Below are 20,837 nucleotides of genomic sequence, written 5' to 3'. Positions count from 1 at the left end.
CATTTTTACCCATTTTTTACACCACATAGCACTGTGCAGACAGTTGCCACATTCATAGACTTACTGTCCCCTTATTGCCAGCAGTGGTAATTTATCTTTTACAGCATTCGTTATTCACAACAACAGAATGACGACAACACAAGCGCCCTGCTAGTACTGTGCCTATGGAAAATTCATCATCACCTTGTTGCAGGGAGTTGGTGTGGACACAGTGGCCACATCCATATGTTTGTGCCAGCGAGGCATTGATGTTTTACCGGTTGACTCCCCGCTCAGTGTTCGTGAGGCAGTGATAGATCTTTTACAGGCAGAGTGCTAGCTGGCGGTTTGTGTTATTTGCAACAACAGTAAGTGGACAGCTAGTACTATGCCCGTAAAAGCTTAATCACTGCCCCACCTGCACTGAGCAAGGAGTCATTCTGTAAAGGATCCTCTCCTGCCGCGTTGGCACTGAGCAGGGAATCCTACTTGTTAAAGGGCAGTCGCCTTTCTGTCAGCACTAAACAAGGATTCAGCATAATAAGCCCATTGATACTGTCTGCAGTGAGCCCCATAGAAAAAAACCAGCATCCTACTTGCTGTAGTGATGTTGTCTGGGCTCCTCCAAGAGAGGAGAGGAGGAGATCAAACCCAGCTCAGAGCCCTTTGTTTATTGTGAGTTAAAGTGATTTGAAAAGCTTAAGTTTTTTTTACCTTCATGCCCCCCAGCTCTCGCAATACTTATCTGAGCCCAATCACAGTCCGGTGATGTGCACAGGAGACTGCTTTCCTAGATCTATCTCTCCCCATCGGCTGCGATACCGCAGCAGGAGCTATTGTCTCTGTCAGTTACAGCTTGTGAGGAGGGAGCGGAGGGCAGGGTTGAGTACCGCTCTGCTGTTTCCTAAGAAAGAAATGGCGGCTTGCTATGGTGGCACTGCTTAGGGGGGAGGAGCCAGAAGCGCCAGCGGGGGACCCGAGAAGATGATCGGGGCTGCTCTGTGAAAAACAATTGCACAGAGCAGGTAAAAATGACATATTTGTTCGTTTTTTTTTTTTTTGTTGTTTTTTTTTAAGTTTTAAAAAAGCCTCAGATTGCTGATCATTCAGAATAACCAGAGCCACTATTGTATGGAATGGACATATCTTCTAGGATATCCTCCGCCCCCAAATAACCACAAGTTTTTTTTTTTTTTATTTTGAAAGGGGTCCTATTTAGAGGCAGAGTAACATGACTGAAACCTACCCTTGAAACCTCACTCAGAGCAAATGGTACAAGGAGATTGGTTTAGAAGCAAAGTTGGAGGCCCTACTCTGTACAATCTCCTTCTGAAAACCTCTACTGTATACAACTAGAAGAAAAGAACTGGTTTAGCCCAGGTCCTACAAAAAGGTGTAGGGACAGATCTGGGGCACGCTAGTTAGGATTGCAGCCAGAAGACAATGTGTTACAGAGTGCACTATGAGGATAAGAGGTTCTGTTCGTATAACAGGGAAGAAGGTAGAGAGGTATACCAAGTGTATGTCTGTCTGAAAAATAGTTTACAGTAAAGGGAGAGAACTACACAAAGAACTTGAGAAACCCCCAATCAGCCATTGGCTGAGTGTGCTGATTGGATGCCGATCAGCAGACATTTTTCTGCCATGCCCCTTCGCCAGAAGCTGGACGAACATCCGGTTGCCGTACACACAGCCAAATGTTGGCTGGTTCCTGTTGAAACAGCCGATAACGTCGGATATCTGCACGTGCGTACAGGGCTTTAGGGAGAAGTTAAGATGTGAAAAACCACATTTTAAAGCATGGATTTTTGTTGTTAACAAATGTGTTAGTCTAAATGAAAGAAACCAAGAAAACAGCCTTTCAATGTCCTTTTTTTTTTTTTTTTCTTTTTTTTTTTCCTCTTTCTCTTGCCGCTGGAAAAGATGTGATGGTATTTAATAAGCAAAACATCAAAAACTGTCAATCAATAATGCAATTTGGATTATAATCTCTTTGTGGACCAATCGGCAGCTGGTTTTGCTTATGTTCTGTTTCCTGATTTATTATACCGAGCACCTGCAGGGAAGAATTAATCCCTGAGAAGAAAATTGTAACATTGCCCGTTTTTAGCTCCTCACACCAGACCAAGCAGCTTTGTGGTAGCAGACAACAAAAGAGACCTTGGTATGCTGTCACTGATTTATAGTAATGGAATTTATTCATAAGGCTAATATCCACAATATAGGGGAGCAGAAAATGGCAAACTCCGTTAATGGCAAATATTTGCCTTGCTAGACTTCTGGGAGGAGGGTTACATATATATCTATTAATAGTTTTTTTTTATAAGAATTACAATTTGTGTTGTGTGTTTTCATAAATATGTTCATCATATAAAATCCAGTAAATGGTCTTTGTACTGTTAAAGGTGGATTTAAATGAAGAAGAAACAATATTGATCATCCGCCGTCTGCATAAAGTGTTGCGGCCCTTTTTGCTGAGACGACTGAAGAAAGAAGTTGAGTCACAGCTGCCAGAAAAGGTTTGTGATGCTAGTACCATTGAACTAATTGGTATACCATTTAGGGTTTTTTTTACACTTTACATTTACTTTATAACCACAGTTCAAAAATAGTTAGTTATATATTATGCAAGTGCATTTCACATGAGCTGCAACAGTGGTACTGCTTGTTACTGTACTGACCAGAAGAGGAAATGTAGTTGCTGTGGGCAAAAAAATAATGGGTTCATCCATAACACATGACTTTTTGTGACCAGTACATCATGTGTAGTTGTTGGCACAGCACAGGGCTTTCAACAGTGAAGACAAGTTCAGAAAAGTGTTTTTTTTTCGTTTTTTTTTTACCTGTCACTAACATAGTGTTTTACCAGCTAACAGCCTAACACCTAAAACACTTTGGATCTTGACCTCCTCTTCAGTACTTAACTTAATTCTGAAAGCTAACCCTTGCTTTTAATCACAAACTACTAATGTAAACTCATAATAAAAATCTATATAGAGGAAGTATGGAGACTGTTGTTGTTCAGCTTCCCTTCTTACCCTCATGAAAATACTAGTTGGGCTGTGTATGTACCTTTGTTCATAGGCTGTGTGTCCACTATCTTCAGAAGCTCCTACAAGAGAGACCTGTATGTGATGGGAATTTATATATTTCTTAATCTAGGCCAGGGGCATTGAATTAAAATCCACCGAGGTCCAGTCAGTAAAATTTTCTTCCAGCCGAGGTCTGAATCATGTTTGTTCTATGAGTCAGATCCTTCGCATCACAGCCCCCTTCCCCCTTCTCTTCTTAGGCTCTAGGTTCACATCTCTGTGACTGGGGAACATTGAAATTGCATCTTCCCACCCACAGAGAAATGCGCTGTACTTCAGCAAATGCGTGAAGGTGCCATTAATTCTTAATGGCCCCCTCACACATTTTTGCGTGCACCAAACCACATGGTGCTGCAGCACCATGCAGCATGATGTGGTGCGATTAATAGAAAAGAAAAAAAAAAGTTGAGACTTCTAAAATGAATGGGTTGCCCTACCCGTTTCGTGCATGTGCAAAAGCGCATGCACAGATCTGAATCGACCCTTATATTACAATCCTGTTCTTAACATCAGTCCCCCATTCACATCACAGTCACTCCCCTCCACCTCAAAATCCCTCCTTCACATTACTGTCCTCAGTCCCCTTCTTACGTTACTGTCCTCATCCCCCCCCTTATGTTACTGTCCTCAGCCCCCCTTTATGCTATTGTCCTCAGCCCCTCCTTACACTACTGTGCTCCTTTTCCCCCATTACTTTCCTAAGCCCCACCATTACTGTTCTGGTCCCCCAGTTACTGTCCTTAGTGACCCTATTAATGTCATCAGCCCCTCATTACTGTCCTAAGCCCTGTCATTACTGTCCTGAGCTCTCCCCCTTAATTGTCCTGAGCCCCCCATTACTGTCTTCAGGCGCCTCCATTATATTCCAGAGCTCCCTTAACTGTTCTCATCCCCCCATTACTGTTCTGAGCTGCCTCATTACTGTCCTTAGTCCCCTCTGTTGTTGTCCTAAACCCTCTTTAATTGCCCTGCATTCCCCCTTAATTATCTTAAGCCTCCCCCATTATTGTCTTCAGTTCCTCCATTACTGTCCTCGGTCCCCTCCATTATTGTCTTGAGTTTCCCCCTTAACTGTACTCAACCCCCCTGTTAACTGTTCTGAGCCCCTTCATTACTATCCTCAGCTCCCCCCTTTCCTGTCCTAAGCACAGTCTTGAGCCCATGCCCCCCCCCCCCCCCACACACACACCCCTTAAGTGTCCTGAGCCCCTCCATTACAGTTCTCAGTGATCCCATGTCCTCAACCCCTCTTCACAACCCCTCTTATTATGCCCCACCCCCCTTCCTTTCCTACCTTACACACTTACGTAGATGAAGGAGGATGGGAGGAACAGCAGGTTTGGCCAGAAGGCGGGAGCTGAAAGCTGGTGATTCGCTGCTAGGACCTCCTAGCAACCAATCACCTGCTTGTTAACGCATGCAGCCCCCGCCCTCCATCCAGAGCTGTCTCAGCTTCCGCTGTCGGCTCTTTGAGAATGGCGGCGGTGATGGTTCTGGGCAGAGCGGCTCCTAAATGGTGGTCCGGATTGGACATTGACTCGGTCCAGACACAGTGATGCCTCTTACCATATGCCCATAAAACATTGTACTCTCAATGCATTTTTAGTCAACAGTACAGGACACAGGCTCTTTGTAGGAGAACCCATATAACCCCTCCCACATCAAGAAATCAGATTTTTGCTAGTGACCTCTCTCTGAGCGTAGATTTGGACTTATTATTTCTAATTCTAAGTGGAAGGTTAAGACTCCACATGTTCTTCATACAAAGAATTTCTTTTTTGCACCAAGCTGCATCTATAGGCTATCTCCTGCAGCTTCTAGATTGGTGTTAGCTGTTAAAAGAGAAGTTTGGGGTTTGGAAAAAAAACACACACTTAGGTGGATGCAGAGTCAGTCCAATGCTGCATCTGTTGCCCACCAGCTCTAAGACCGAGAACCAAGCGATCAAAGACCACTCATTACTCAGTTCTTGCTCTTCAGTAATCAGAGAGCCAGTGACTTGGCAGTCACCAGCTCTACTCTGCCCCTCACGTGCTTCCTAGAGCTTCGGCCTGTCGAGATGGTGGGAGTGGCTGGTTCAAGCTTTCAGTGGTGCACTGAAAGTCTGAGCCAGCTGCCGGTCAGGCATCTGTGTGGATCCTGACTATAAAGTTTGTGATCGCTCCAGAGCCTGGCTCAACTCAGTGACATCAGCTTTAGCCCACTGTCGGCTGAATACTGTTCACAGGAGTGCAGAGCTAAATGCACTCCTGTGACCTATAGGAGAAGTAGGGCCAAAACAGCTTTGGTCCTGCTTCTCCTTTAAATTGTTGTGTCAGTCTCAATATTTTCTTATTTAAAATGTTACATGAAGGACACATTTATGAATTTTATAGCTAGTGTTTTATTCTTACCTGAAAAAAAAAATACACGTTTGTATAGTATTAATTTTGTAATACATAAAAGGGATTTTGGTACCCCTCCTTAGCAGGGTCTTATACTCTCTCCAGGTCTTTTTGTTTGAATTATCTGGCCATACATTATACAATTTTATTACTCAATTTCCTTTAGATATACCTTCAACTACGTAGTACAAGGGCATGTCTGATTACATACCATTAAAAGTGTTTAGGTTTGACCTCATATTATATGGTTTTGGTAAATCTAAAAAAAAATTGTAAAAGAAAATTGTATAATGAATAGCCAGCCTTACTTTAGGTATTGATGACATCAAATCAGCATGTTGCCCAGGGAACTACCATTTTCAGAAGGAATGACAGCGTACTGGTTTCCTTTAAGATTAACAGGTTCTTGCAGACACCACAAGATGCCTGCACTTTAGCATTATTGTTATATTTCAGTTGGCTTCACTGTTCTTTAGAATTTTGCTGTGTCTGTAAGACTGCATTCATTTTCTGTGCCACTTGAAACCGTGCCTATTTTTTTTTTGTTTGTTTAAAGAAAATCATAATTTCTTACCAAGATGCTTGTAAGCTCGAAAGAGCAGGGCCCTTGATCCCCTCATGTTTTGCATTGTATTGGTATTGTTCTGTCACATGTTCTGTTCCCCTTTGTAATGTACAGCGCTGAGCGAACTATTGGCGCTTTATAAATACTGTATAATAATAATCTCTCTTAGGTTGAATACGTGATTAAATGTGACATGTCAGCTCTCCAAAAGATCCTTTACCGCCACATGCAAGGAAAAGGTATTCTCCTCACTGATGGATCTGAAAAAGATAAGAAGGTACCTTGAATGATGTTCTTTAAATCTACTGAGGTTCCCACCAGATACATGCTATTTGTAGATGTGTTTCAAATAGATGGGTGAAATAGCATTAATGTATGTGTATACAATAAAGTCTTCCACTTTATTAGGTTTACCTGTTCACTTGCTTGGTAACACAAATTGCCAATCACATGGTAGCAGCTCAATGCATTTAGGCATGTATACGTGGTGAAGACAACTTGCTGAAGTTCAAATCAAGCACCAGAATGGTGAAGAAAGGGGATTAAAGTGACTTTGAATGTGGCATGGTTGTTGGTGCCAGACTGGCTGGTCTGAGTATTTAAAAAACTGCTGCTCTGCTGGGATTTTCATGCACAACCATCTCTAGAGCTTACAGAGAATGGTCCGAAAAAGAGAAAATATCCAGTGAGCTGCAGTTGTGTGGACGAAAATGCCTTGTTGATGTCAAAGGTCAGAGAAGAATGGGCAGACTTGTTGCAGCGACATTCAGAATTTTGCGTAAACAACATGAAAGCATAGATCCATCCTGCCTTGTATTAACGGTTCAGGTTGGTGGTGGTGTGGGGGATATTTTCTTGGCACTAGCAAGGTGTACCTAAAAAAGTGGCCGGTGAGTGTATTTAGAATATGATAGCACTGACCTCTCTTGACCAGTGGCATCAAACATGGAACACAATTTTCCTACAAAAAAATACACCTGCTGTTGGAAGTTAAAATCCAGTGATTATGCATAAGTCAGGCAAGAATGTAACCAAACCCTGTATGATTATCACAAAGAAATGATAAAATGGGGAACCTAATAAAGGCGATGTAACTGCTTTCTGTAGAAAATGTGTTTTTAAAGGGCCTTTGTTCCAAATGTTATCTTCATCCTCTGAAATTAAAATCCAGTAGCTTGGAAAAGGGTTGCATCTAGCCTAATCCCCAGTAACCACTTTGTGGCACTCCTATAGTTTACCCCTTCCAACATTGAACTTGGGTATTGCCTTTGCTTTAGATTTAAACCAACTATAAGAGAGAAACCACTGTGTTAATGACAGTGTGACTAATTTTGTGTTCTAGGGTAAAGGTGGAGCAAAAACACTTATGAATACCATCATGCAGTTAAGAAAGATCTGCAATCACCCCTTCATTTTCCAGCACATTGAGGTGAGTTAAAGGACTTGTATATTTTCACTTGTCAATGCAATAGGATGTGATGCAGTGGGACCTATATATTTGGAATACAGTATTCCCCCCGAAATTCACGGGGATTAAGTTCCAACAACACCTGCGAATTTTAAAAAACTGCAAATTTTGGATGTGGTAAAAAAAAAAAAAAAAGTAAAATGTATGGTTACTCACCAGTAATAAATACTGTACGATGAAAGCAGGGGATTTGCAGCTCCTTGGATGGTGCCTCTTCTTCAGGTACTTTAGGAGGAGTCCTATATTCTCCCAGGTCTTCTTCTGGTGGGGTTTCAGGCTGGCTTTTCTTGATAGGTTTGAGGAACATTGAAATGGGAAGTTGCTGTTGTTGTTTCTTCATGGTGGCAAGGACGGTTTTATATGCCTGAATGGCAGCATCAATGCCATTATTAACTTGAGAGCCCGAACCATATGGGGATCCCATGCTTCAATCATCCCTTGCAACTCACGGTTTTCATTATCTGGGACAGACATTCCAATGTTAGGCCCTGCTCCTCCTCCTCCTCCTCCTTGCTCTAGATCTGTTACTTCCCTCTCCTCTTCACTGAGTTCATGTGAGTTCTGGACGACATCTTCTTCCAGAACAAGCGAGTCTCATCCATGTTGAAAACTTGTTCAGGCTTGTATCCCTTCTCCTCTATGATGTGCCTGAAGGTCTTGTGGTACTTCTGTGCAGCTGTGCGGCTTCTTTGTCGGCAGATGCTGCCTCACCATGTAGAGAAATACTTTTAATATTGAATCGTTTCTGAAATCAACAATCAAACCATCCCTTACTGGCTTGAAAATCTTCATGCTCCGGTGCTGTTGATGGTCCTGGTTGCGGGTCTTCTGCATTGTCTCCTGTAGCAAACCACTGGTACAATTTCCATTTTGTCCATTTTTGGTAACGGATGATGTTACCATCCAAGGGGATGTTTTTCTTCCTGCAGACAGTGATCCACAATGCCAAGGCAGATTCCATCCTGACAATTTTCTTATTTCTTACTGTTGTTACCTTTTTGGCACTATCACAGAAACGTACTGCTACAGTGCTCCTGATTGCTGCCTCATTCTTCTTTATGTAGTTTACGGTGACTTCGTTGATGCCATAATGGCACACTACTGTGGCATAACTTCTCTGTTCACGAAGCAAATCCAGTAGTTCCACCTTCTCCTGAAATGTTTTAAACTTCTTCTGGTGCCTAAGTTCATTGCCAGAAGCCTTAGAAGGTGCAGACCGTTTGGGCGGCATCTTAGGTCTCTTGCTTTCACTCACGATAGCTACCACGTGGTAAGCTGGAAAAACCCAGGAACAACTGAGGCTGCAAATACTGAATCACAAATTTGCAGGGGAATACTGTATGTCTAAACCATGAATGGCAAGGCAATCTAATGACATTTCTACTACCTTAGGGGTTTATTTACTAAAGTTTGTTAACGCAGAATCTTGTGCACCTGTGCATGGTAGCCAATCAGCTTCTAAATTCAGCTTGTTTAATTAAGCATTAGCAATAAGACCTGGAAGCTGATTGGTTTCTGTGCAGAAGTGCACGAGATTCTGAGTGAACCAGCAAAGTGAATCAGCAAATAAAACACCATAGAGACACTTTATTGAGTCTTTATTGAGTGTTTTATGCTACTGTTGTTCTATAAAGTATTTTTTTCAGTTTGATTCTGCAAGCTAAAACTCCCAAGTTTTATAAGTTAAGTTGAAAAAAAAAAACCTGATGCTGCATCCCTTCCCCATAATGCTGCTCTTTGTGCTGCTAATGGAACAGTCAAGGTCCCAGTGTGTAGACAGAAGCTGGATACAACAGTGAATGTGTCCGCAGTCGTTAGCACAAAATTATATATAAGTATTCTGTTATATCACCCTCATAAACAAACTATTATTATTATTACATCGAGTTTATATAGCGCCAAAGGGTTTGCTCAGCGCTGTACAATAGAGGGGGAACAATACATGAAACAGTACAGCAACTACAAACAGCACACGAGGGTTAGAGGGCCCTACTCTTTCGAGCTTACAATCTAGGAGGGAGGGGGTAGTGGTACATGAGGAAGTGGCTGTGGGGGATGGAGTGGTAGGAAGGAGAACGGCAGTTAGGTGAGGGTGCGGTAGGCTTTCCTGAAGAGGTGGGTTTTCAGGGAGCGCCTGAAGGTGAGGAGAGAAGGTGACAGTCTGATGGATTGGGGTAGTGAGTTCCAGAGGATGGGGGAGGACCTGGAGAAGTCTTGCAGAGGTGCATGGGTGGAGGAGACCAGGGGGCAAGATAGGAGGTCCTGTGAAGAGCGAAGGGTACGGATAGGGTGATACCTGGGAATCAGGTTGGTGAGGTAGTTAGGGGCAGTCTTGTGAATGGCCTTGTAGGTCAGAGTGAGTAGTTTGAATTTGATGCGTTGGGCGATAGGGAGCCAGTGGAGGGAGAGGCAGAGGGGGGTGGCAGAGGTGGATCGGTTGGTGAGGTGGATGAGTCTAGCCGCTGAGTTCAGGATGGTCTGGAGCGGGGAGAGCCTGCACTGGGGCAGGCCGGTGAGGAGGGAGTTGCAGTAGTCGAGGCGTGAGATAATCAGGGAGTGTACGAGTATTTTAGTGGTGTCTGGGGTAAGGAAGGTGCGTATTTTGGCGATGTTGCGAAGGTGGAGCCTGCATGTGTTTGTAAGTGATTTGACATGAGGTTGGAAGGAGAGGTTTGAGTCCAGAATAACGCCAAGGACTTTGGCTTGCGGGGCGGGATTGATGGTGGTGTTGTTGGTAGTGATGGATAGGATGGGGGGGGCGCGGGCAGGGGGGAAGACGAGAAGCTCGGTTTTGGAAAGGTTAAGCTTGAGGAAATGGAGCGACATCCAGTCAGAGATGTCGTTTAGGAGGTGAGTGATGCGGGCGGAGAATGTGGGGGTGAGGTAGGGGGTGGAGAGGTAAATTTGAGTGTCATCAGCGTAGAGGTGGTAGTTGAAGGCGTGGGAGTGTATGAGTTTGCCAAGGGAGGAGGTGTAGATGGAGAAGAGAAGGGGTCCAAGGACAGAGCCCTGGGGGACCCCAACAGAGAGGGGGAGGGAAGGGGAGGTGGCACCATTGTAGGAAACGCTGAAGGAGCTTCGGGATAGGTAAGAGGAGAACCAGGAGAGAGTGGTGTCTCTGATGCCAAGGGAGAGTTGTTTATTGAGGAGGGGGTGATCAGCTGTGTCGAAGGCCGCAGAGAGGTCCAGGAGGAGGAGGACAGAGTAGTCGCCTTTGGCTTTGGCGGTTAGTAGGTCGTTGGTGATTTTGAGGAGGGCGGTTTCGGTGGAGTGTAGAGGGCGGAAGCCAGACTGTAGTGGATCAAGGAGGTTGTTGTCAGTTAGGTGGGCGCTTAGGCAGTCGTAGATTAAGCGCTCAAGGAGTTTGGAAGTGAGTGGCAGCAGGGAGATGGGTCTGAGGTTGTTTGGGTCAGTGGGGTCCAGGGAGGGCTTTTTGAGTATGGGGGTGATGTGCGCATGCTTTAGGGGGGAGGGGAATACGCTGGTAGAGAGGGAGAGATTGAAGATGTGGGTGAGGGAGCAGATGAGGGAAGAGGGGGGTGACCGGAGGAGTTGAGAGGGGATAGGGTCCAGGGGGCAGGTAGTGAGGCGGGCTTCTGAGAAGACCCTGGTGATTTCCTCAGTGGTAGCGGGGCTGAAGGAGTGCAGAGCTGGGGGGGGTTACGGTAAGCGGGGTCTTGGGTGTGGTGGGGGGCAGTGCGATTGCGAGGTCAGAGGAGGGAAGAGATGAGGGGGAGATGGGGGGGGGGGGGAGGCTAGGTGGGGAGGTAGATCGCGAGTTGACTATATCCATACGGATTGCATCAATCTTGTTGTGGAAATGAGTGGCAATCTCGCGGGCGGTGAGTGAGGTACTGAGTGGAGTAGGGGGGGAGAGAGTAGGGAGTTGAAGATGGAGTAGAGTCGGCGAGGGCAGGAGGAGAGGGTGTTGATCAGGTTTACGAAGTAGGCCTGCTTGGCGGCATGGAGGGAGGAGGTGTAAGTGAGGAAGGCAGATTTGTAGAGGGAGAATGCACGAGGGGACCTGGTTTTGCGCCAAAGTCTCTCTAGCGCGCGACTGCAGCGTTTGAGGCATTTAGTGTGGTCGTTCTGCCATGGTTGGAGCGGTCTAGGTTTGATGTAGCGTGTGGTTAGGGTTGCCAGAGAGTCTAGGGTAGCTGAAAGTGAGTCGTTGTACGCGGTGGTGGCTAGGTCAGGACATGACAGTGGAAGGATGCTGTCGTGTAGCCGGTCAGCAGCCGAGTGGAGGGGGCTCCGGGTTCAGGTTGCGGAGGTTGCGGCTGGTGATGGTTTGGCGCTTTGGGGGGGGGGGGGGGGGGGGAGTTAGGGGAAGGGGAGATGGAGAACGTGAGGAGGTGGTGGTCGGAGAGAGGGAAGGGGGTGTTGGTGAAATGGTTGAGGGTACAGAGGTGGGAGAAGACGAGGTCCAGGGTGTTTCCATTGATGTGAGTGGAGGATTGAGTGTGCTGTGTGAGCGCGAAGGAGGAGGTTAGGTGGAGGAATTGTGAAGTAGCCGGACTGTTGATGGGGATATTGAAGTCCCCAACGATGATGGTCGGTAGCTCAGAGGAGAGGAAGAAGGGAAGCCAGGCGGCGAAGTCATCCAGGAAGCGGGGTATGGATTCGGGAGGCCTGTAGATCACTGCAATCCTTAGGGGGGTGGGGGTGAAGAGCCGGATGCAGTGAGCCTCGAAGGAGGAGAAGGTTAGGGAGGACCTGGAAGGTGCTCAGCGGTGATAGGAGCAGGCCGACACCACCACCTTTGTGACCGCTCAGTTTTGGTGAATGGGACCAGACGAGACCTCCATAGGAGAGTGCCGCAGGGGAGGTGGAGTCAGTGGCCTGTACCCAGGTTTCGGTGATGGCTAGGAGGTTGAGAGAGTGGGAGATAAAGAGGTCATGGATGGCGGTAAGCTTGTTGCAGACCGAGCGGGCGTTCAGGAGTGCAACCGAGAGAGGGGGGGTGGATGCGGGGAGGAGGGGCACAGGTATGAGGTTGAGGGGGTTATGGCGGCTGGCGGGAGCAGTGGGGTCCCTAGAGGAGGGGTGAGGGGCCAGGGTTCGGGGAGATGTCCCCAGCGAATAGGAGAAGGAGAAGGGTGAGGAAGGTGGCATGGAGATGGGAAGTGCAGGAGCGTGTGGGTCTGATAGTGGTGGCACGTGGGTCGACGGGAGAGTGCAGTAGCAGGAGGAGGTGGTGAGTGCCATAGTGGGGAGAGGGGAGAAGTGAAGGGGCAATGTAGAGCTGTTTTGGGGGGGGTAGGCAGGTAGAGGGAGGCGATTTTTGGGATTGTAGAGAGGAAAACGAGGAGGAGGAGTGCAGGTGGCATGTTGGGGTGAGTGGGGTAATGGTCGGGTCAGGGGAGGTGAAGGGATACAGGTCAGGGCAAGCTGATGTGGAGAGTCTGTATCACCGTGGAGGAGTCCATTTGAGTCCTTCTGTAGGGGGAGAGTGTGAGGGTGGAGGGCGGCATCTGGCTGGCTGCAGTCTGTGGGTACAGTAAGCTGGCGTCCGTGGGTGCTGCGGCACGTCTTCAGTGGGTCCGGTGGTTCGGCGAGCGGAGGGGTCGTAGGGTGCGATGACCGGGGGTGTTGGTAGGCACGGCGACTGGTGATGCTGGCGGCTCGGTGACTGGAGATGTTGAGGCCAGGCGTCAGCTGCTGAGGGCTCGGCGTCGGAAGGTGCTGAAGGGCGCAGCGTCAGGAGGTGTTGAAGGGTTGTCGTCAGGGTCGAGCGGGGCGTCGCGGTAGCGATCGTCGGCCCTACGTGGTTTGCGCTCCTCCGTGATCTGTTGCGGCCAGTAGGAGAGACCGTGGCTTCAGGGGTCGTGGTGGGCCACGAGTCGCCGGGGCTTCGCCAGAGGGAATAGCGTGCTGGAAGGCAGGGTGGTGGGCTAGCGGTCCCTGGTGGGCTGGTTGGCTGGTAGTCCCAGGTGGGGTGGTGGGCAGGCGATCCCTGGTCGGATGGTGGCCGTGCTATCCCTGGTGGGGTAGTAGCGATCCCTGGAGGGATAGTGGCTTAGGGTCCCTGGTGGTTTGGGGTTTCCGGTGGATGGTGGTATCCCTGAGTGTTTCCCTGGTGGCTGGCGGTGTGATGGTGGTTGGGCTCCCTGGTGGGCAGTGGGTGCCCCTGGTGGAGTACCTGGTGTCCTGGGTCCTGGAGCGTCAGGGTGGAGGTGTAAACTAAATGTAGCTTTGTGAAAAAGTGCACAAAGCACTCTTAAAAACAATACCATAAATCACACATACAGTGCAAATACTGTAAATCTGTAACATAAAAGTAAAACGGAGGTTCTTCAGTAAAATGAATAACAGGAAAAACAGTAATTTTAACCTTTCTTCTTTATAATCCACAGTTGTGAAAACACACAAAATAAACTGGGGGGGGGGGGATTTACTAAGACCGGTGCACACAGAATCTAGTGCAACTGTTCATAGTAACCAATCCGCTTCTAGGTTTTATTTCCAAAGCTTAATTGAAAAAACTAAAGTTAGAAGCTGATTGGTTACTATGCACAGCTGCACCAGATTTATTAAATCTCCCCCGCTGCATTTTCTGTTCTCCAAGACCAAACAAAATACCACTTTGTAACAATTTCTTTCCACCTGATGCGTGCCAGAGTAACTCGCCAGAAATATATAACTTTAAGACCCCTTGCAAACAGGCTTCATAATTTACTGATATTACTCAGGAACTTGTTGACAGACTGTCCCTGAGTAAAAAAAAAACTATGTAAAGACCTGAGTAATGTTGAGTATAATACCAAAGAACGCAGCGCTCATAATAAAGTGCAATGGTGGCATATAATGCGCAATCTGATGCGCTAACAAAGTGAACATATGCGTAATATCTTTAATAAAGACAATAATTGGTAAAATGTGACATCATTTCATTGCGACATAACAACCAATTTGATATATATAAAACGTCCTGGGAACTTGCGTCAATGGTAATTTTTGCTCGTGACTTCAGTGATATGAAGAAAAAAGGGGTGTACTTACACTCACTAGACGTATAGTAATAATGCGCATATAATGTACCGTATTTTTCGCTCCATAAGACGCACTGTTTTCCTCCCAAAAAAGGGGGAAAATGTCAGTGCGTCTTATGGAGCAAATGTAAAGCGGCCAGTCTGGTATTTCTGCCGCCACCATGTCGGAATATCGGGTCGGCCGCTCAGCTCTTCTCTCCTGCCGGACCTTACCTGTTCCTCGCTCCAGCGCTGCAGTGTTCCCACGGCGGCTTCTGTGACAGCCGGGTGCTCACTGCACATACGCGAGAAGCGCTGCACTTTGTGAATGGTCCGGTGTCTTCTGGGACACATGACATGTCCCAGAAGGCTCCAGGCCATTCACAAAGTGCAGCGCTTCTCGCACATGCGCAGTGGGCATCCGGCTGTCACAGAAGCCGCCACGGGAAGAAGGAAGGAAGGACAACTCTGCGGAAGTGAGAGCGGGTACCTGTCAAATTCAGGTGCCCGCTCCCCCTCCTTCCCCAAAGGTTCGCAGTCTCTGGTAATCTCCTTTACTGTCTGCAGTCTCTGGTCATCCCCTGCACTGTCCGCAGTCTCTGGTCATCCCCTGTACTGTGTCCGCAGTCTCTGGTCATCCCCTGTACTGTGATTGCAGTCCATTGGTTCAGAATATTTTTTTCTTGTTTTTCTCCTCTAAAACCTAGGCGCGTCTTATGGTCATGTGCGTCTTATGGAGCGAAAAATACGGTAAGTAGTCATCTAGGACCCAATGGATGAGTGACACTCCAATGACACTGGAAACAACCTGGGTAAAACCTCCGGACCTCTCAGTGATTCCTTTCAAAGGATGGGGATTCCTCGCTGTCTTTAATACCCAGTAGTAGATAGACTCGGCAGGAACACCACCTTTAGTAGCTCAAAATAAATCCACCAAAAACAAAGGGCTAATATAGTGTAGCAATTTTTTATTTTCCAATAATGGTGTGCAAATTAGAGCAGCATATTAAATGATATCAGTCCATAGCCAAAAGCAGACATTGGTGGGTAACAGCTACAAATGTTCTATTTTTGTTTTATGGCTCTGTAGTCAACGCTATATTACTGTTCTATACTCAGCTGCGTGCATTGTTCTATAGACAACAATGCATCTTATTTCAGTTCTGTTAAAAAAAACTACTCATTCTTTACTCTCATATGCAAGAGGCCTAAGCATAATAAAGTCTTGTCATGTTTTAAGCCAAACTTCCAAATATCTTTCTCCATTTAAAACATCTATTGAAAATCTAAAACAACCAAATTGCACTCAAATTTGAATCATAAAAAAACAGTATGAATCAATGTACATACTACACCAAATCACTCTTAGCTTATGTCTTCTATATCCACTTTCCTCTTCTTCCCAACATGTTTTGTCCACTGGACCTTATCAAAGGATTGGACTTAATTCACTAATCACTTTTATGTTACAGATTTACACTATTTGCATTTTCTGTGAGATTTATAGCAGACAGCATTATAACAGCATTTTCTGATTTAATAAGTTATCATTTTTTTAGACTAAATGTTCAAACTTACATCTTGTTACCACAGATCTTAGGCTGGCCAAACATTATGCAATTTTATTTCCTTCAGCCACAGGTTGAAGGAAAGAAAATCACTTTATATCCCCATCAACAGTATCAGTGTTGATGGGGGAATCCCTCCCACTGTCAGAATAATATAATCACTGCTGCCCGGTATAGAGGACAATACCTCTAAAAGTCTAAAAGAAAGACTTAATTACACCCCTCTCACACACTGCAAAGCAAACATATAACTATTATTTTGGTATTGTACAAAGTGACAAGGTTTTCAGTGAATCAATATACATATTAGATTATATGTAAAATTTGCTCTATACTACAAACCGTAAACTGCAGGAGCTGAAAATGTCAGTCATCTGGTTTTCTGCCTGTTTTATTTTTTTAGCCTATGACTAATTCTATTTAAAATTACCTTCTTGAAATGTAACTCCGTCCCCTTTTATTAAATCTAGTTGAATAGTTTCTTATCTTGCTTGTATTTGTTTACAATTTCTGAATACGCCATTTCTGTTTTTGTAGGAATCCTTTGCCGAACATCTGGGATATGCTAATGGTATCATCAACGGGTAAATCATTTTAATATTTAGCATTTACTGGTAGATTTACATAATTCTAAGCATGAAGCTCCTTGCTTCATGAATAACTAAATGTGCCATTTTTCTTTTTCTCTGACATGACAACCAAAATTCCATCTGTGATTGCTGTGTTTATTTTATGTTTAATTTTTTATTAAAGCGGGATCACTAAATGTTTGCTTAAAGTGGAACTTTAGTCAGAAAATTAAGTCCTGCTAGATCATCTCAGGCTGGCCCCGTTTTGCAGGTATAGCTATCTAAAACATTAAAAATAAGTGTCTATACCAGCGGTCACTAAATGGCAGACCAAGGTCCGAGAATGGCCTTAGCAGTGCTCCTGCTCAGACTGTCAGCCCGCCAGACTGGAATGACAGATCAGCTGCTCAGCAGGGCAGTCGTCCCAGCAACTGATGACATCACTCATCAGTTGCTCCTGTCTGCCCTCAAGGTAGGGTGTGTTCTTTCTGGGGGACCTTCATGGGCACATTTATATTAAGGGGCACTATGATAGGCACATTTAATGGTAAAGAGTAATGCTGATGGGTACATTTAATCTTAAGGGGCACTCTGATTGACACAACATAGAATGTGCCCATCAGAGTGCCCCTTAGCATAAAATGTGCCCATCAGAGTGCCCTTAAAATAAATGCGCCCATCAGAGTGCCCCTTAATATAAATGTGCCCATCAGAGTGGCCCTTAGCATAAAATGTGCCCATCAGAGTGCCCCTTAAAATAAATGTGCTCAACAGAGTGCCCTTTAGCATAAAATGTGCCCATCAGACTGGCCCTTAACATAAAATAAGCAGCATACTGATGGGCAACTTTTTATGCTAAAGGGCACTCTGATGAGCACATTTATGTTAAGGGGCACTCTGATGGGCACATTTATATTAAGGGGCACTGTGATGGGCACATTTTATGTTAAGGGCACTCTGGGCACATTCTGTTGTGCCTATCAGAGTGCCCCTTAACATAAGCAGCATATTGATGGGCACATTTTTATGTTAAGGACACTCTGATGGGCACATTTTATGTTAAGGGACACTGATGGGCACATTTTATGTTAAGTGGACACCCTTGATGGGCACACTATGCTAAGGAGGCACATGTGGGCACATACTGTGGAAAGGGGCACTCTGATGGGCACATGTGATGTAAAGGGGCACTCTGATGGGGAAATATGACGGAAAGGGGTACTTTGAGTGCAAGAGGGCACTCTGACAGCAATACCTGATGTAAGGTTGGCAGTGTGATGGGGATACTTGATGTAAAGGGGTACTCTGATGTGCACACCTAATGTGATGGGGATACATGATGGAAAGTTGCACTGATGGCAACACCTTATGTAAGGGGGCATGCTGATGGGCACACCCTATGTAAGGTGTCACCATGATGGGGGAACCTTATATAATGGGGCACTCGGGGAAAACTGATGTAAGGGGGCACACTGATGGGAGACACCAAATTTAAGGGGCCTTCTGATGAAGAAACCTGATGTAAGGTGGCACTCTGATGGGAATGCCTGATGTAAGGTGGCATTTTGATGGAAATGCCTGATATATAGGGGCACTCTGATGGGAACGCCTGATATAGAGCTGTACTCTGATGGCGGCAACTGATTTATGGCGGAAGTCTGATGGTGGCACCCAATGTAATAAACTACTCTGGAGGGTGAACCTGTTGTAAGGGGGAACACTAATGGGGTCATTTATTTTTGGACCTCGGCCAGGAAACGATTTTAGTTACTGGACCTACTTGAATTTTATTTCAATACCCCTGGTCTATACTCTTTAAAATCATCAGATTCCGAGATCAACATTTTTATTTAAAGAAAAAAAAAAAAGACCTAAAATAATGTCTTGCAGATTTTCAGACAGGAGTGTGATATAATGTGCATGACTGAGTCCCTTGTCATAGGCAGGTAGCTTGATGCACAAACAAGTTTTTACTTCAAAAATTTTCATTTTAACCATAAGCCGCCCGACCAATAGCCGTTTGGTGGACGGAAAAATGCATTAGATTTCTGGGTGGACGCCATACGGCGTACTCCCGGGCATGCGCAGTTTGCACGCTTGCAGAGCTGCGCAGCAAAGCGATCTGTCACCGGCCGTATACCTCGGACACGGCCGATGACAGATCTGAGTACCGGCCCCCGTTGCTGGTACCATGTGACCTGCTGTGACCAATCACAGCAGGTCACATGACAGTTGTATACATTCATGCTTCATTCATGCCATCCATTGTATACTAGTGTCTAGCTGTGAATGGTCACAGCGATCACATGCACTTGTCATGTGATTAGCTGTGGCCTAATCACAGCTAAGCACAAAAAAAAACCCTGAATGAATCGATGTCATTCAGGTAAATGCTTGCTTATAGCAAAGTAATTCTTTGCTATAAGCAAATTGTGTAAAAAAAAAAAAAAAAAATACTGATCACTTCCCCAAAGCAGTACAATGTTATTATGGTAACATTGTACTACTTTGGTCATAGTGAAATATGAAAAAAAAAAAATCTTAAAAAAAAGAAAAAAAATTTAATAAAAAATTAAAAATAAAAAAATAAATAAAAATATTTATATATTTTTTTTTTTCTTACTGTCACCAGTCGGTGTCCCTGATCACCGCTATGCCAGTTATAGGATGACGCTGTACTGCACTGGTGACAGTATGTAAAAAATAAATAGTGAAAATAATTTTTTTAATTTTTTCATTTTCCGAAAAATTATGACAAAAAAAATACAACTTCAAAAAACTCGCCATGCCTCTTATGAAATACGTCGGATTGTCTACTTTGCAAAAAGGGGTCATTTGGGGGATATCTGTACTGTTCTGACATTCTTGGACCTCAAGAAATTAGATTGGCTGTCAGTACTTCAGGATTGATCAATATTCAGATCTATAACATAGTTTGTGAACTCTATAACTTTCCTACAAACTAAATAATACATCCTAATTTGGGTTATTTTCACCAAATACATGTAGCAGAATACATTTTGGCCTAAATTTATGAAGAACAATTATTTATTTACAAACTTTTATAACAGAAACAAAGAAAACCATGTTTTTATTTTAAATTTTCGGTCTTTTTTTGTTAATTTAGCAAAAAATAAAAGCCCCAGTGGTGATTCAATACCACCAAAAGAAAGCTCTAGTTGTGTGAAAAAAATTATAAAATTTTAATCTGGGTACAATGTTGTACGACTGGGCAATTCTCAAAGTGTGAGCGCGCTGAAACCTGAAAAATGGCCTGGGCAGAAAGGGGTAAAAGTGCCCGGTATGGAAACGGTTAAGAATGTGTGTTCGATTTTCTGATCATTTGTGGGGTCAAAGCAACATTTGTTTTCGACCACAGTGACTGGAAAATTTGAAGGAAAACTTTTCTTGATCAAACTTGTCACAAACTTTTCATACTTACCTGTTCTGTGTAATGGTTTTGCACAGAGCAGCCCTGATTCTCCTCTTCTGGGGTCCCCCACCTGTTCTTCTGACTCCTCCTGCCTTCAGAGTGCCCCTAGAGCAAGCCGCAAAGTATAGTATAAAGTGCCCCATAGCAAGTTTAAAATAAAACAAAAACAATTCTGCATTTAGAATCACTCGCTTCCTTCTCCTGTCCACAGCTACATGTCCCACGAGGCATTGCTCCTCACACATTCACAAGCTCTCAGGCACTTACTGACCTGTATGGACAGTGTACTGAGCTGTAGGTGTGCTTCTCTGTATTTTCTGATATGTAAATAAATAATGCATTCTCTGTGCAGGCCAACTAATTGGCTGACTAACGAATCGATTATGAAAAATAGTTGACAACTATTTTTATCAATTATGTTGATTATTTGTTTCGGACCTAGCTGACAGCCTAAAAATGTAATGCTGCTCAGTGAAATGGCAACCTCCTGCGTGAAAAAACAGAAACAATGCCAGCAATTTATAGCACACACTAGTTTTGGTGGCAGAATTATTATTGTGGAATGTATGTTCCTTGCTAAACATTTTTTATTAAGTTGTTATGAGTAAAATTCTGCTTTAAATACCCTTTATCTTTGTGTACATTGCTATCTTTGTATTAGTTTCGTCAATGATTTGTTTAAGCAGGAAATGAGCATGGCAAATGCTATTTACCTGCTTTTATCTGAGCTTTTCTGAAAGAAATGCTTCATTAGGTCTTGGTAATAGGTTTTTTTGACACTATTTTGTTATATATTATGCTCTGCAGC

General features: G+C 44.7%; 1 protein-coding gene across 1 annotated transcript in view; it reads left to right on the top strand.

The window, feature by feature from the left end:
* Window positions 1-20,837, top strand: part of LOC149451490 (SWI/SNF-related matrix-associated actin-dependent regulator of chromatin subfamily A member 2-like) — a 191,083-nt gene that overhangs the window by 23,365 nt on the left and 146,881 nt on the right. The window contains exons 7-10 of the mRNA XM_089690612.1: window positions 2,385-2,498; window positions 6,190-6,297; window positions 7,363-7,449; window positions 16,565-16,611. Coding sequence (XP_089546738.1) covers window positions 2,385-2,498; window positions 6,190-6,297; window positions 7,363-7,449; window positions 16,565-16,611 — 356 coding nt within the window. The remainder of the gene's footprint in view (window positions 1-2,384; window positions 2,499-6,189; window positions 6,298-7,362; window positions 7,450-16,564; window positions 16,612-20,837) is intronic.

Source organism: Staurois parvus, unplaced genomic scaffold (assembly GCF_062004578.1).
Source record: "Staurois parvus isolate SC_StPar_1 unplaced genomic scaffold, SC_StPar_1.0 ptg000537l, whole genome shotgun sequence".
Lineage (NCBI taxonomy): Eukaryota > Metazoa > Chordata > Amphibia > Anura > Ranidae > Staurois > Staurois parvus.
The sequence above is the reverse complement of the archived record's forward strand: the minus strand, read 5'-3'. Positions and strand labels throughout refer to the sequence as shown.